Source organism: Chamaea fasciata, unplaced genomic scaffold, assembly GCF_029207755.1.
Source record: "Chamaea fasciata isolate MVZ Bird 193981 ecotype frontalis unplaced genomic scaffold, bChaFas1.0.hap1 SCAF_4, whole genome shotgun sequence".
Lineage (NCBI taxonomy): Eukaryota > Metazoa > Chordata > Aves > Passeriformes > Sylviidae > Chamaea > Chamaea fasciata.
This window is the reverse complement of record NW_027094089.1, coordinates 61,688,920-61,705,772: the sequence shown is the minus strand read 5'-3', so window position 1 is coordinate 61,705,772 and position 16,853 is coordinate 61,688,920. Positions and strand designations below refer to the sequence as shown.

General features: G+C 39.5%; 1 protein-coding gene across 4 annotated transcripts in view; it reads right to left on the bottom strand.

Moving 5' to 3' along the window:
• The window catches only part of TLE1 (TLE family member 1, transcriptional corepressor), a 75,981-nt gene that overhangs the window by 32,626 nt on the left and 26,502 nt on the right, over window positions 1-16,853 (bottom strand). For all 4 annotated transcript variants that reach the window (XM_066181774.1, XM_066181776.1, XM_066181775.1 and 1 more), the window contains exon 7: window positions 84-288. In XM_066181774.1, coding sequence (XP_066037871.1) covers window positions 84-288 — 205 coding nt within the window. The remainder of the gene's footprint in view (window positions 1-83; window positions 289-16,853) is intronic.

The window sequence follows — 16,853 nt, the reverse complement described above, 5'->3', positions numbered from 1 at the left end:
ACTTGAATTCTTAAGAGATGCACATAATTTGCAGCAATGCGCAAATTTGACAATGTCCTAATCAGGCCTGCTACGCCTCTCACCTCTGTGGTGGTCTGCATCGTGATGCTTCTTGTCATCTTTTATTGCCAAGTGAGACTGCCCACCCAAAGCACTGGAGAGGGCAAGAAGGCCAGCACTGCTTCCAAGTGGAGGGATTCCTGGAGGCTGAAGTCCTGATGGATGCGGTGTTAGAGGCACTGGAGGTCCATGGCCATGGGAGAGATGCTGAGCCTGCAACTGCTGCTGCTGTTCCCAGCAGTACCATCACCCCCAGAAGAACAACGTGTAGCACACAGTTTGGGAAAGATAAGGCAATAGTTTGGTTAATTATTGAGAATCTATAGTGGATTTTGACATTCGTTTCTTCTTAATCTAGCCCCTCCCCTTTTACCCACTGCACTATACACACTGCATTATATCATGCTGTCAGAGGAAAATTCTGCTCATGTCCCAAAAAAGCTTATTTTGCAGCTCAACGAGTAAGTTAAGCAACTATGAGTTGTTTTGGGCAGCTACTGCCTGCCACAGCATCTCTGGAAACAAAGAACAGCAGTAGAAGAATCAAACGCCTTTCCTTTTCTATAGAAAGCCTTATCACAGCTCTGAAAAAAAAAGTCCCAGCAGCAAGACTGATTTAAACTCATATCCCTCTCTTCCCTCAATTTGAAAGTAAGTGTATTTCTACCCTGAATATTAAAAAATATAAAGATATGCTGAATTTCATATTTACTAAAACTAAATTTGCATTTTATTCTGGCCAAGGTTTTTAGAGGAAGAGGGGACATTATTCAAGACTTAACACTCTATTTAGGAACCAAAGTTGAGCTGAAAATCCAGGTATTTTAGACATCATAGAATTCTAAACAAGAAACATGGTATTAATGAATACCTCCTCCTGTTTTAAAAGAAGCTTGCAAGATCAAAATCACAAGTAGACATACAACCCTGTAACTAACCTGCTAAAATAATCGGTACGCAATTTCAGAAACAGAGTTTTTCCATTAGAATGTCTTCCCGTAGTTTAAATATTAAGATATTTTCTAGTTAAAACTTTCATGGTTTTATTAACATTTACCAAGTTCAGCTATCTATTTAATTTGTTGAAAACCTCAGCACAGGTTCTTTTAGAAAATGAAGCTTCAAAAGCACCTTTAGATTAGTCACAGCTCCCATAATCTGCTCCAAGTTAACAAATACTTTGCCTCTCTCTCTCCTGCTTCCTTGTGTCTGGGTATATGAATAGAAGACAGAACAATCCTTTCCACCTTCGCCACTCCCCACCATCCCTCTGCTCCAAGCATATACCAGGAAAAAGCCAGAGTGCCATCTAATTCATAGGGTCAGAAAGGAGACAAATAAACATATATCTGAACAGGATGAACTCAAGTTTGACCAGGTAAATGCTAGTGGTCCTGTAATAGCATGTAAACATGTTACAGTACTGCTGGCAGCTACCAAAATCGTACCTGGACTGCAGCTTACAATACTTCCCCCATCACTCCAAAAAAACTCAAAATAATGCAGAAATATTTTATCTGTATCTTTAGGTGTGAAGACTTTTCAAGACAAACTGTCAACAATACCTATAAAACATCTACTGGCATATGAATTAATTTACTTATTAGTATTTATATATATTAACTACTTAAGTCCTACACTTTTACTTCTCATAACCCCACTCCATGGCTTGCCTTTAGCTGTTCATAAAATTATGCAGACACAGGGGCTGACATTTAAGAATTCTGGACTGCACTTGCTAATTTTTCACTTTTCTGCTGTCCCAACTGTCATGCAGCAATCGTTTACTTATTTTGATATACAAGACGATCTTTAAATTTACCCCAATCCACTAGTCAATTCCATAAAGCCAGACATTTACCAAGTCTTTCTCACACCATGTATCAGGATTTTTTTTTTGAGTGCTGCATAAAAAGCCATGCTACTCTACAGTCCAAAACATACACCTGATCACCACCCTTAGTATGTTTAGAAAACAAGGTAAAAGCTTCTTATTTTTCTAATTTAATGTATTTACCACAACACAAAAGGCAATATTTTGAAGGAAGTATTAGGAATCACTCATTTTAAGTAGTTAACACAGTAAATCACTTTCTACAATATCAATCAGTTTTTGCTAGTGAAGCTTCACTTAACTGAAGAACTATCAGTAAGTAAGGAGCACTATAAGGTCAGGCAGGACTACAGAGGTTTGTTTAGGGGGTTTTGTTTGTTTTTTGGATCCAGCCTCCCTCTAAAGAACAATATGACATCCCTCTCCACGCAGACTTCAACACAACTTCAGTAGTTTCCAGCACTTTTCCTCAAAACAGGTGATAACCTGATATTTTGGCAGCCTCTCTCAGAGACGGTAATTTAGTCACCTCCTTCCCCACTGACCACTTCAGCCAGGTCAGTCATCTGCACTCTAGCTCTGAGGCAACATGAATCAGCAGTATTGTGCAGCAGTGTTGGCACCAGTCTTACTTGTCCACAGGTGCAGTATCACCCCAGGTTACTTAGTTTTGGTGAGCAACTGCCTAAAAATAAAAAGTGTTTTATTCTTTCCAAACTGGTCTCATGGAGAAAAACCTCCTCCCTTTTCCAACAATAAGCTCAAACTAGCTAGTTTGGCAGTAGGATCACAGGAAGGTCCAAACAGGGAACAGGAGTTAAATTGTTTCCATTCTTGTCCCCACCATTTGGGAAGTGTATAAAGATAACCCTTATTCATCCCTCTCCTGCCTGGTTTAATTAGCAAACAAGTTAAACCACTTGATTTCAGGAAGCATAGTTTAACGTTTTAAGAAATGTTAGGGGCACATTACCTGCCACTTCCCTGGCTCTGGTTTGTAGCCTGCAAACCACGCATCATGAGAGTCGGTGATAAGAGGAACAGATTAATGCTCTATAATAGGTTCTGAAGCTGAAAGCGTAAAAGTTGTGTGTTCGCTGGTGGTATTGCACACAGATAGTGAGGAGCAATTGGCAAGGTGTGGTATGAGAGCTGCAAGTGCACTGCAAAGCTGCTATGCAGGTTTTTGTAGCTTTGCAAATGGTTACTTACAGGCATGCTACACAAAGATCTTTAAATATGGCACTACATGAAACTGACTTAAGACTGAAATCCTGATGGTCTTTTAAGCCACCAATGTTATGTCATGATTTGATGTTTATTATCTGATGTTCATTGCTGTTTAGGACTTTATTACACTGATTTATTGCTTATATGTTATTTATTCATTATAGGTTTGAAGTTCTCCCTAAGAGATGAGGGATCATCCATAAAGATGATCCTTACCAGAAGTTCATATTGTTTTTATTTAAAAAACTTCAATTTTTAAAAGCATATTGTATTATCTTTGTAGAAGGGATAAAATGTGCTGCACACAAAGGAAGAAAATAAAGACCAGGGAGAGAGATAACAGCAATGTTTGCCAGATGCATTTCGTAACTAAACATTTGCCATAGTAGATCCTACACACAATTATGTTATGCATATAGTCACTTTCCCATCACTTCAAAGGCACTAATGCCTGCTCTGTAACCTTTCAAGAACTTAGCAGCAGTGAGATATAAAATGGAGTAGGTTGGGAGCAGTATCATGGTCTACTAGGCATATTCATTAGCAGTTAATTAAAAACTAGACATCTGCCATAAGAAATGTGCTCAAAAAAGGATGAGTAACAGGTCTGTCTTAGTACCAATTATTATCATTACTTGCAGAGCAAAGGCTGTGTCCACTTTGAGAGGAAAGTGGGAAGGTAGAGTAGAGTGCAATGATGCATACTTAAGTGACTGCACTAAGATAATTAGTCACAGCACTGATTTTAAAAGTATCAGTAGTTTATGTACCATTGTCGCAAACCCAGAAGTTCTTCATATTTGCAAAGGGAGAAAAGGAACTACAAACTCATATTACTGTACTGTTTAGATGTAGGTTTTACTGCCTCAGATTTTTATTTCCCAGCGTCTCCATAACCAAACCATAAATACCCCAAACTCGGCATATAAAAACCAGTATTAGTATCTCCGAGCAAGCACCTCCTAACAATTTTAAAGGCAGTACAGTCTTTTCTCTCCCACTTTTTAAGCAAAGTCCAGCTATGAAGAGATCTTTAATCAAGACTTAAAATGTGGAATTACATTTTCAATCTCTGACAAAGACTTCAAACGACGGAGTTAGTATGTCTCTGTGAACCAGAGTTCTTGTAATTAAACAGTGACAGGTCTCCCTTAGGCACTATGCTCGTAAAGATAGACAACTAGCTCCTACAATCCCACTCCTCACCTAAAGAAACTCTGTTGAGATCTCAAGCACTGGATTTTAACAGATTTTTCACTTAAATATGTTTTTTAATCCTTATCATTAAGCACTTAAGAGCATTTTTCTGTTTTTAAACAGATGTATGATGTACTCTTCTGTATCTCTTGAAAAACACTGAATTAAAAATTCAGATGTGATTGTAAATGAATAGTGGAAAAAAAGGGTATGCTTTGTCCCAAACTACAATAGTTGTCTTCTCTGGTGCTTTTCTAAATAAACACTTGAAAATAAACAAAGAAAAAATTTTCCAAAATCTTATCAACACTAGCATCAGTAATACAATCAACAGTTGCCTCCAAGCTCCACAGAGGTGTTCTGAAAAACTATCTGGAAAACACAAGTCATTTAGAGAGCTAAAATGTAAAGGATGCTATTTCATGTCAACTTTTGTGAAACAGAAGAAATGTGATTTTGTCCAACTCAAGCAGACAGAAGGACGTGAGAGACAAACACGTATTACTGTGCTCAGTTTCATTATCATATTCACTTCCTTTCCAAAGGGACATAATCCAGTTTTTCATTTGCTTCCTTGAATTTCATAAGTGAGAGCCTGCATCAAGTATCTGCAGCCAACTAACACAAGAGGGCCACCGCATGAGCACATGCAGGTAGTTGACCAAGGAAAAACCTTTTCCCTTACTGTTCAGAAATATTCTTAAAACCAGTATTGCAAATATAACCTTATAAAAATGGAAGTAACTTAAGACTGTTGCTCCTGTCACACCCCATTTTTTCCCTCATCCTAAAAAAAACAAAAACTCTGCATACACAACCTACAGTTCCAGCAGTCAAATTTGGTGGGGGGAAACTCAATATAGACTCTAAGATATTAACTAACACTTACATTTAAATCTCTGTAAGAGTAATTTCCAAAGAGTATTTCAGCTACAGGGAAGAACACATTTCAGGATAACAAATGTGTGGAAGAATATATCCGTGATTCTTCTGCAAAAGTGACTGCATCCATGGACATGGGAAGAGTAACAGATACCATCTACTTAAGACTTCTGGCATGTCTTTGATATTGCCTCTCACAAAATTCTTGCCACTCGAAGAAATAATGAATTGAGGGATGGATTATTACATGGATGAGGAACTGGATGGATGACTGCATCTACAGATTGAATGAAATTTTAAACCGAACAGAGGCAATGGCTTCACACCTCTGTGGAAAACGGTAAGTAGTGGCGTCCCTCATGAGTGCAAAATGTAACCAACACTACTCAACCTTTTCATCAGTAACACAGTTAAGGGGAGCGCCTGTGCCCCCTGCAAGTTTGCAGATGACACCAAGCTGTGCAGTGCAATTGGTCCACTTGAGGGAAGGGCTGACATTGACACAAACTTTGACAGGCCTGAGAAGTGGGACCATCTCATAAGGTTCTCATGAAGTTCCACAATGCCAAATGCAATGTCTGGCACCTGAGCTGTGACAATTCCTAGACTGGGGGATGAAGGGCTTGGGAATGGCCCTGCTGAAAAGGACTGGCAGGTGCTACAAGATAAATCATTTAATTATTGCATCTGCAGCCCAGAATGCCAACTGTATCCTGGCATGCATCAAAAGAGTTTGGCCAGCAGGTCAAAGGAAGTGATTCTGTCCCTCTTCTTCCCTTTACATCACGAGATGCCTACTGGAGTACCATGCCCTACTCTGGGGTCCACAGTACAAGAAAGATATTAACCTGCTCCAGCAGGTTCAGAGAAGGCCCACAAAAACGATCCAAGAGGGCTGAAACACCTTTCCTAAGAAAAAAGACAAAGTTGAGGTTGTTCAGCCTGAAGGCTCCAGGAATACCTTACTGTGATCTTTATATACGAAGTGTTTTATTAAATATATATACATATACATACATATATATATATACATATATATATATACATATACATATACATATATATATATATATATATATTACACAATGCTTCTATGTTTCCTTTTCCTTGATAGTATCACACTAAGAGTGTTGATAGTCACCACAAGACACTTCCTTCTGACCTATTTCTACCTTAATCTTCAGTACTACTGCAGCAATTTACAAAACTAAGGTCTGAGTTTGCTTTCTTTGGCTGACAGTACACAACTGTGAAGAGTGGCTGATACACCAGACCGCTGCAATAACATTCACAGAGAACTCAACAGGCTGGAAAAATGTACTCACAGGAATCTCATAACATTGCACTGACACCTCAACAAGGGCAAGTGCAACATCCTACACCATGCAGAACAATCCCATAAACTCACAGATGTTGGGATCCACACAGCTAGAAAGCAGATTTGCAGAAAAGGTCCTTCCATACCAAATTGCGCATGGGCCAGCAGCAATGTTCCCTTGTGGAAAAACAGGTGAATGGCATTTTGAGCTGCATTAGACAAAGTATTTGCCGGCAGGCGTAGGGAGGGAGGAATGCTTCTTCTAGGGGATACTTCTCCACTTATCCCTGTTGAAAATGTAGCTGGATTACTACATCCTGTTCTAGCTTTCTCCTTACAAGAAACATGAACAAAGACAAAGAGCATCCAACAATATGTCTAGAGACGGCTAAATAGTCCCAGGTCTCTCAGCCTCTCCTCTGATGACATACCCCAGTCCCTTACCTTTATAGCCCATCACTGTATGGCCCAATCACAAGACAAGAGGCAATGGATGCAGACTAAAACATGGGAGGTCCCTCTTGAACATTACAACACACTCATTTTTTGACCAAGCTCTTGCCCAGGCTACCCAGAGAGCTTTGGAGTTTTCATCCTTGAACGCATTCAGAAGCTGTATGTACATGGACATGTATATGTATGGACATGGTCCTGCATAACTGGCCCTAGGTGGTCCTGTTTGAGCAAGGGCAAGCAGATCAGATGACCTCCAGTGGTCTCTTCCAACCTTATCAATTTTATGATTCACAGGCAGCAGAATCACACAATGCCTGAGGCTTCAAGGGACTGCAGAAGGACATCTGATCCAACCTCCCTGCTAAAGCCAGGTCATCTCAGAGCACATGGCACAGGATTGTGTTCATGTAGTTCTTGAGTATCTCCAGTGAGGGAGACTCCACAACCTCCCTGGCAGATCCATTCCAGTTCTTGGTCACCCACAAAGTAAAGAATTTCTTCCTCACAGTCAAATGGAACTTCCTGTGCATCAGTTTGTGAAAGTGGCCTCTTGTCCTATTGCTCAGCACCACTGAGCAGAGCCTGGATCCATCATCTGATCCCATTCCTTCAGATATTCAGACACTCATGAGAACTACTCTCAGTCATCTCTTCTTGAGGCTGAACATGCCCAAGCCTGTAAGCCTTTCCTCGTAAGTGAGATGCTCCAATTCCTTAATCATCTTCGTAGCCCCCCTGCTAGTGACAGGCCTGCCACTAGACCATGTGCTAACTCTTACTGCTTACTGTTGTTTCCCCTGTTCAAACAGGTTTTAGAAAAATCAGTCAGGTACTATAATAATTTCTTAATTTCCTAACTACTTCCTTTGAATTATTTGTTTATTTTGGTCAATCTGTTTTACTTGTTTCCTTGTCTTCTAAATCCTTCATTATGACAGGAAGAAACTCACACTCAAACTCACACAGTAAACAAATTTAAAGTGCCCACCACTGCATGTCTAGCTAATGAGCCAAGAATGTGGGTTTGTAGAAATCGTTTGAAAATTATCCTTAAGTGAACAAGCCACAGTGCCTAATGTAGGAAGAGATGTCCCTTCACAAAGAACAGTGTCTTCAGCAAGTCTCTTCCATCAATAAACCACATGAAATGCTATTGTAATACAGAAATTTAAATCCATAAAAGGACAACATTGGCAAAAGTTATTCAAAGTTATGTATTCCACACGTACAGAATTTGTGTGGCAGTAGCATGATTATTTAAAGGCCCAGTGTGCCATGGGTAAAATCCTGTTCCTTTTTCATGCTTTAATAAAGGAGATGTATAGGGTAGTGTCTTGGAGTCTTCATATTGATCTTACAGTCCCACAAAAAAAAGCAAATGAAACCCTACAACTTTACTGGGAAGAGCATTTATGTCAGAAAGCAAATATCCAAGTCAGAAAGAAGATCTAAGTTAAGTCTGTTAATTCTTAAACAGAAAGCTCTTCAAAGTTTTTCCCATTTCCTGTTTTTGCTTGTTCAGACAACACAAACCACACTAATAAGTATCAACTGCACAACAACATTCTTAAGCAGTAAAGGGTTGCATAAATTGCCTCTCATAAAACAGAAAACTGATGCTATACTGGGATAAAGGCAGCTTGCCGCACACATTCCCCAAACAGTCCTTTTTTCACAAATTATTTTCAGCTCTAAGGTAACTAAGACAGAAGTTGTATTTCAGTGATCCACTGATAAAATGCATCTAAGTACAGTAAGTTCTTGCATCACTTTAACTATTAAAAGGAAAAATAAGATACAGAAGGTCCAGCAACACGCTCAAAGTAATCCACAAAGCTACTTCAAAACAGCATGAAGCCTAGCTGGAAGCCTGTACCCCAAGGTTCAGAATAACCCCAGTATTCTTTAACTTGTTCATCAGTGACTTGGACAAAGGAACAGATGCCTCCTCAGCAGGTCACTGATGATGCAGAGCTGGTAGCAGTGGCCAACACCTCAAGGTGCAGCCTTTCAGAAGGGCCTCAACAAGGTGGAGATGGGCTGGGAGGAACCCTCTGAAATCTGACAAGGGTAAATACAGGGTCCTGCACTGGGGAGGAATTATCCCAAGCACCAGCACAGGCTGGGATATGATCTGCTGGAAAGCAGCTCTGTGGAAAAGGACCTTGGGGTCCTAGTGGACAACAAGCTGTCCATGAGTCAGCAGTGTGTCCTGGTGGGCAAAAAGGCCAATGGTGCGCTGGGGTGCATCAGGAAGAACACTGCCAGCAGGACAAGGGGGGTGATCTTGACCTTCTACTCAGCTCAAGTTGAGCTTTCACCTAGTGGAGCTATTCAGGTGATTAGGGAAATGCAGCACGTCATACATGAGGAAAGGCTGAGAGAGCTGGGCCTGTTCAGCCTCAAGAACAGATGACGGATGGGTGCTCATCAATGTTTGTGAGTATCTGAAGGGAGGCTGTTATGGTGATGGATCCAGGCTCTGCTCGGGGGTGCTGAGCAATAGGACAAGAGGCAGTGGGCACAAACTGATGCACAAGAAATTCCACTTGAACACAAGGAAAAAATTCTTTACTGCGCAGGTGACTGAGGACTGGCACAATTGCCAAGAAAGGTTTTGGAGTTTCCCTCAAGGGAGATATTCAAGAACCATCTGGACACAATCCTGTGCCATGTGCTCTAGGATGACTCGGCTTGAGCAGGGAGGTTGGACCAGATGTACCCCTGTGGTCCCTTTCAACCTTACCCATTCTTTGATTCTGATTCTGTACATGTATTCTTCGTCTTGCATTCTGAAATATTTACCACTTTTATGAGAATTTCTGAATTTTTTCAATGAGAAGAGAAAAAAAAAAAAGTCTTCCAGTGCCAGAAAGGCTTGGGCTGCTCTTAATCATGTGGGCAGTACCAGTCACACATAGTACTTTTTCTGAATCATGAGATCTCACTCTTGAATTTTAATACTGTAGTTAGTTTTACACCTGCAGGACTAAAAATAGGTGTTCAGTGCTTCCCAATAAAATTCAAAAAGCATTTAAAAAATTAATATTCAAGGGTAACTTATTAACCATTGATTAGTTTCCACATTATCACTATATGTTGCAAGGGAGAAAGGACTCTAATTTCTCCCTTAGTACAAATCTGAGCAGCAAAATCTCTTATCTTCACTGTGTCTTCCTGTCTCACTGTAAATAGCCAGGTTTCACTGCCTTTCCTTTTGGAATCTTCCAGGGCAAGCCCAGGCACCAGAATCAGAAAGATAAGAGATAATACACTTCAGATCACTTTTGTAAACAGTAAATGACAGGTGTGGGTGACCCCACCCAAATCATTTGCCACCACACCCAGTGAATAAACCCATCAGCTGTTTTCCCAGTAAAGTGATCAGCAATTACCTATTCAACAAATTTTTAGTGAGGACTCTTAAATGGCAGTATTTCCCACTACCATCGACGGAGTAATTATACAGCACTGCCAAGCAGGACTGGTGTTTTCACCAGAGTAGGTCTGCTCTCACAGACTCTCTACGCTGTGGAGCGTCTACAGATCATCCCACCGCAAGCAGGCAGAGCTCTGCAGTGAGGATGCAGGGCATTGGTCAGCAGATGGAATTCTTCCAGTTCACTGACATCTTCTCCCCAAAGTGCATTAACACTCCACTACTCTAGCTGCACCAACACAAAGGCTTGTGCCGACAGAAAAGGGTTTTCTTCCTTCCTCCATGCTCTTAGGCAATGCAAATCAACCAAAAAAATCTGTGGGTTGTACCACGTGCAGACCCACTGAAGGATGAGTAGAACAACACAAACAAGCAGCCCACAAACTAAAGAAGCCTTTTTGCTAGTATAAGCTTTTATGTATGCACAAGCACACCACATTCTATATGACATATACACAATATTTTACATCTTAATGTATCACTAATATATCATTACATACAACATATACTATATATTATATATGCACATTCTATATATATACTATATATATACTGTATATATATAAATGTTCTGTGTATGCTACACAGATAGTGACTGTTTATACTTCTATGTAAAAATATAGATCATCGGTGTGCTTGTGCAAATAAAAAAATGTGTACTCCAGGGCTTGTTTAAGAATAATTCCTGTCTCAAATACTTCATAGCAAAAGAAAAGAAACAACAAACCCAAATAGAAATTAATCAGAAGATCATTTTTTTTAAGGGCCCTTGTATTAATTATGTTATTTGCCTTGTTTTAAACCTACATAAAATCATGGGGTTTTTTTCTTTTCTTAAGCTTAATTCTGAAGAAATAAGGGATACAAAGCAAAGCTGAAGGCAACCAGGAGAAAAGGACAGCCACAGTGGAAGAGCCAAACAGGCCTTTGTAAAAAACAGATGCCACAGGACAGGAAGGGTAGAGTCAGAGTCACCACAGGAAAAAATGATCCTCGCTCAGGAAAACATGTCTCCACCAAAGGATTACCCAGATTCTATAAAAAAAGTAACAAATTCAGAACCACAGAATAAAAGTCACAGAAGATGACCCTAAAATCTCCTGCTCCGGAGAAGACAAAGGCTGGTTTTCTGAAAGCATTCACATTCCTCTATCACTATCAGTCTAAGTCAGTTCAAGAACAAGCTTTTCTTCAATTTTAGACAAGTACGTGCTGCCTTCTCTGAAGACTCAGATGCAAGCCTGAAGTCCCTAGAATGAAGCTGTCAGCACACACTGCTTCTGCTCTGCAGAAACTGCCAGCACATTTCATTTCTGCAGTAACCATAAATTCCTGCTATTACTCACCTTCTAACCTCAAATCTATGTATTTGCCTTTTTAGCTACTGTTAGCATACCACCACCATCCAACAACACTTCAAAAGCACGGTCCTACAGCACAGCTGCCAAAAACAACTAGTACAAGCATGCACCAATTTGGAAATGACTTACAGATATTACTCTAGAGGGTTTTATTACTGACGTATGATTATCTTAAAAAAGTATTTATTTTCTTTCCAGGCTCTTTTAGTCTCCAGAAATTTAACTCTTGCTGAACATGACAAATTATTAAGTAGCAAGGCTTTTTGGTAAATTAAAATCCAGAACTCAAATAGAGGATTTGAAATTATACTCACTATCCTTTCGTCCCAGCTACTACTAACCACAAAAAAACATTTCAGAGACATCAAAAAATGATAAATATAACAGTCATAAGCATTACACCAATCTTTATTTAGTGTTCCAAGCCAGGATCAGAATCTTATGCATTTTCTCTACATTCCATAATGACTTAGACCCACCAAACAATAATTATTTCTGAACATGCATTTAAGCACTTTTGCTAATTCTCGCTTTTACTTCCTCTCTACTGCTGCTTGTAAGTACTCAATTTAAAGAGTCAGTTAGACAGCACCTTTCTAAATAGTACTAAATTACTGTTTCAGGCAGTTGAGTTATTAAGTTCAGGCAATTAACTATTATACAAGACAGCAATCTTGATAGTTCATCAAGTACTCTGAAAAATTCAAAAATAATGCAGTTACTCGATAACAAATTCTGCAATTGAAACAAACTCTTAAGCATATTGAAGAGTTACAGCAAAATACTGTGAAAACTGTGTCTTTGTCACACCTTTACTATTTCCTGAAGTTATCCTAACTGCCTATGCTAGTCTCTCTCTATGCACAAGTAAGGAAGGCAAGCTTCTTGTTTGTCCTCCCACAGTCCTTATCTCAAGCCTGTCTTGCTCTTCATCCATGAAAAACACAGCAAGCAGGTTGCTGCTTTCTTGTACATTTCAAATGTTTATATTTACAGTTGTCCTGGTTTAGGGCAAATTTTGGGAGGAAACCTCCAAATGGGGTCCCTCTAGGGCTAAACTGATGAATGGGGTACAAATATTATAAAGTCACCCCAGAACAATAGTACTTGTGTCCCCCTGTATCTTCTTCCACCTGCATCTTCCTCTGCACCTTCCTACTCTCCGTGGCTCCACTGCTGACACTGGCACCCACTTAGAGGTGTATTTTGCCTGGACAGTCCACATCACTCCCATCCGCACAGTGGCAATTGGTCACCTCAGCTTATCAGCATTTCCTTCTCAAAATCTGTATGGTTCATTCTTTGCAGCACTTCTATTGTAAAGTAGGCCAACCTGCAACTCTGTATCATTCAACATGCTAACTCCCAACAACTTTCTCTACTCCTACTCAAGCTGGGATGGGACAAGTCCATGAACATAACCATCCTTTGCCCTTACTCAACTAACTTCTTTACATTTCATTTCTCCTCATATGCAGTCCAACTGGAATTTTTCTTTTGTCTGCATCAACCAATTCACCTCTCCCATGCAACTCCTTCCTCCTCCAAACGTATTTCCATATCATATGGAAATACTCCATATACCATATTTCCGACTACTTTCCAGTAGTTTCTAAGCGCTGAAGGTTACATTGCATTTTATCTCACCCTACTGACTCTTCATCTACTGCAATTCCCCCACAAATCTCACTATGTATTAAAGCAAAGCAGACATTTGTAAGGGAAAAAAATATGTACATCTCTTCATTTTGTCTCCTTTTACCTAACTTTTTTTTATGACTATTATTCACTTTATCACTATCTTCAAACAAGGTAAGCTATTCTACCCATGCACTTGAATCGAGAAGTGAGTTGAATCACTTCCTAGAGGCAGTAATACTTTCTTCTAGGATAAATTACTTACTCTCTGTGCCAATTACATATATGAACACACACACATACTGCTCCAACCACATTCTGCAAATTCTTGCTTTCAACTGCACTCTTCCAGCATTTGTATCCAACTTCAGTCCCTAATGTTCCACCTAAATCACTCTTTCTAAACCAGTCCAAACCAAATCAATCAACTCTAAAATATCAAATCCTTCTATCTGACCCCTCCTGAAACCACATGTTCCAGTTAGAATTTCTTTTGTTCACTGGTATCACACACACATTTTTCCAAACTTACCATTCACCTCTGCTGCAAACATCTGCTGAGATCTACAGCATTTTAAGTGTACATGCTGTACACCCAACATCCTCAGTAAAAAGGAATCTAGTAAGAGGTATCAACTCACATTTGGTACCTCACAGGCTATCTCATAAGAATCTACCTTCACTCTGCATTCACAGTTCAGCTGCTTATCTTCAGGTTTTAGCACTAGCTAACAATATTTTTGTTCAACTGTCATACTTTCACTCCCTTCCTGAAAGCTCTTAGGCTTCACAAATTTGTAACTGCATACTTGGTCTCACCTTTGACTTGTAGTTTAGATACTTGTTCTTGATGAGAGCCACCTGAAGTCCTTTTGCTTTTCTTTTTGGGCAAGATACAAGGTTAAGCTTTTTTCCATCCACCCCACATGAAGCTTTGCACAGCAAGGCAGATCTGGCCTGCAATTCAATTTCATTTGACTTTCGGACGCAATTTTGCCCTCTCCAGAATGACTGAGAATACCTTCTTCTGCAGAAAATTGTCTTATTTACATACTATCTTCCTCTATATTGCTGCTCCAAGATTCTTCATTTCCCATCAGTTCACAGAGAGTGGATGCGTGGGGGTGGGGTGTCAAGATTAAATCAAGTTTGGTTAACACCACTCTTTCATATTTTGCACACCTTCTCCCAGATTTTCTCTTTTGAGTAGGTCAAATCACCAATACACATCAATACCACTTCCTTATTTTTCCTCCAAGCTTAGTGGCACTAACAGTAACATTCTGACCACTGTTTGGGGACTGGTATTTTGAGAATACTGACTATCATGCTGACAAATACCTTCCTCCCTTGCTATCTACTTTAAATTGGTAAATTAAGACGGGAGACTTTTTATTCTAAAAGTAGCTACCATGAATCCTACGATAAAACCAAGATTTCTGTGTGTTCTAAAATATGAAGAATATCCCAGGATGTTGCTACACAACAGAGCTCCTATTCCCAGAGTTCAGCAATTTAGACCTGGGGTTACTGGGAGTTTATGTTAAAAGTGAGAAGAGTGCCTTGTGCTCGCTAGATCTCATTTTATTTAATTTAAAAGAACTAGGCAATTTCCCCTCCCTCAGCATATAATGCAGATCATGGCTGAGAAGGATCTAAAGTAATGCTACAGCTGCTTAGTTCTTCCCTTGCACTAAATTCTGCATTCATTTCTGCTCTAGTCTGTATTTCTATTTTATAATGAAACATACAGCCTAGATATTTATAGGCTTTCTAAGGATTAACTACACACTCGTAAGAGTAAACCCTCAAGAGGTTAACCTCATCCTCTTAAGCTTCACACACTACAATCCCAGAGATAGCTGGCAACCACAGCCAAGAGAGAAAAAATAATCCCACATCTTGCTAATCCTTTAGCCAATCACCTCATGCAACAGTGGAGAGGCCTCTCAGAGGCCAACAACTCAATCTGCCTCAGGAGCACTGTCAGTCCAAAAGATATATATTTCACTAAAACATTTGCAACCCACCTCAACAGGAAAAGTAAGACAGACCTGGCTTCTCAGTGGTATGCCGAAATCATGCATCAAAAATGAAGTGCTGAAACATTGCTGAAGAAAGTTTCCAGTTTGCTGCTTGTATTTCTCAGCTATATGCATATTCTACTCACAAAACTAGTTTATTGATTAGAAAGTAAATGTAATCTTGCATTGTTCACACCTACACATACCAATTTAACTGCCCCTTATACTCCCTAACACAAACCTTTTATTTTCTAGACATATCTCACGAAAACAACCCCACAAAAAACCAAGCAAACAATGAAACAAAACACAAAAACCCCCCAAAAAACCACCAAAAAAGAAGCCTAAACAACCCTTCAAGTTAAACCATAGTAGTCTACCTAATTCTTTCATACCATGGTCTAGATTCTTCTTTAACCGCAGAAGTGGACACTGCCTGCAGGAATGCCAACGAGTTAATGGGGGCACTTATCCTTTCAGTTAGGGTTTCTGCTTTGCTCATTATTTATCTAGCAAAATTGCTAATTCATTCTATTCTAATAAATATTAAATGGTGCTATTTTAAAAAAATTTAAAGGAAATTGTTTAGCCATACTGCTACCCCATGGCTGAAAGTAAAAACCTTCATGAACATGTAGGATAAGTGTAAGGCCAGGAGTATCACTGCTGACAGCCAAACATCATCCAAGGCTTTTTCCTGAAGTAAGAATTTTTAATGAACACAGAGGATTAGCACTGCTTGAAAGCTCACTGAGTCCAACCATATTACTTTCTTAAAAAAATGTGTCAATTTATTCATTCTGTTTTGCACATGCTTAATATACACTTATTCCAAAGCTCGGGTTTTGATTTTGTAGGCAAATTCTCTGAAAAATCCCAGTCCTGTGAGACCATAAGTCCCTATCCTCATGGTTTGTCTCCTAATAGGCCTCCTTCTTTTTAACTGGAAATAAAAAGTATAAAATAAATATAGTTCAAAATAATTTTGTATTGCAAAGCATTATTCCCAGTAATTAAAAAGTCTTTATTCCCTTCCAGAATTCACACACCACGCTGGAGAAACAGGAATTTGTCTAATTGAAGGAAGCCAATTGGGAAACTCTTGAGTCATCTGGTGCCAGGAAGGCATGGCCCTTAAGGACAGAAAGGAAGACAGTGAAAAAAGGCAAATCTTGGCAAAAATACGAATTTTATTTAGTCAAGAGAAACCAGGCAAGCCAGTACCAGATAGGAAAATGAAATTTCTCTCCTACCCTCAAGAATTATCATATGCAAGTATTTTAGGTAGTGTGACACCAGAAGCCCATTGATTGCATCTTCTACTGTTGGACTACAGATTGGTCCATCCTATTTGCACCCTGAAAAGAAGTTTGATGATCTTTCATGCCCATACCAGGTGTCTAAACCATTAAAT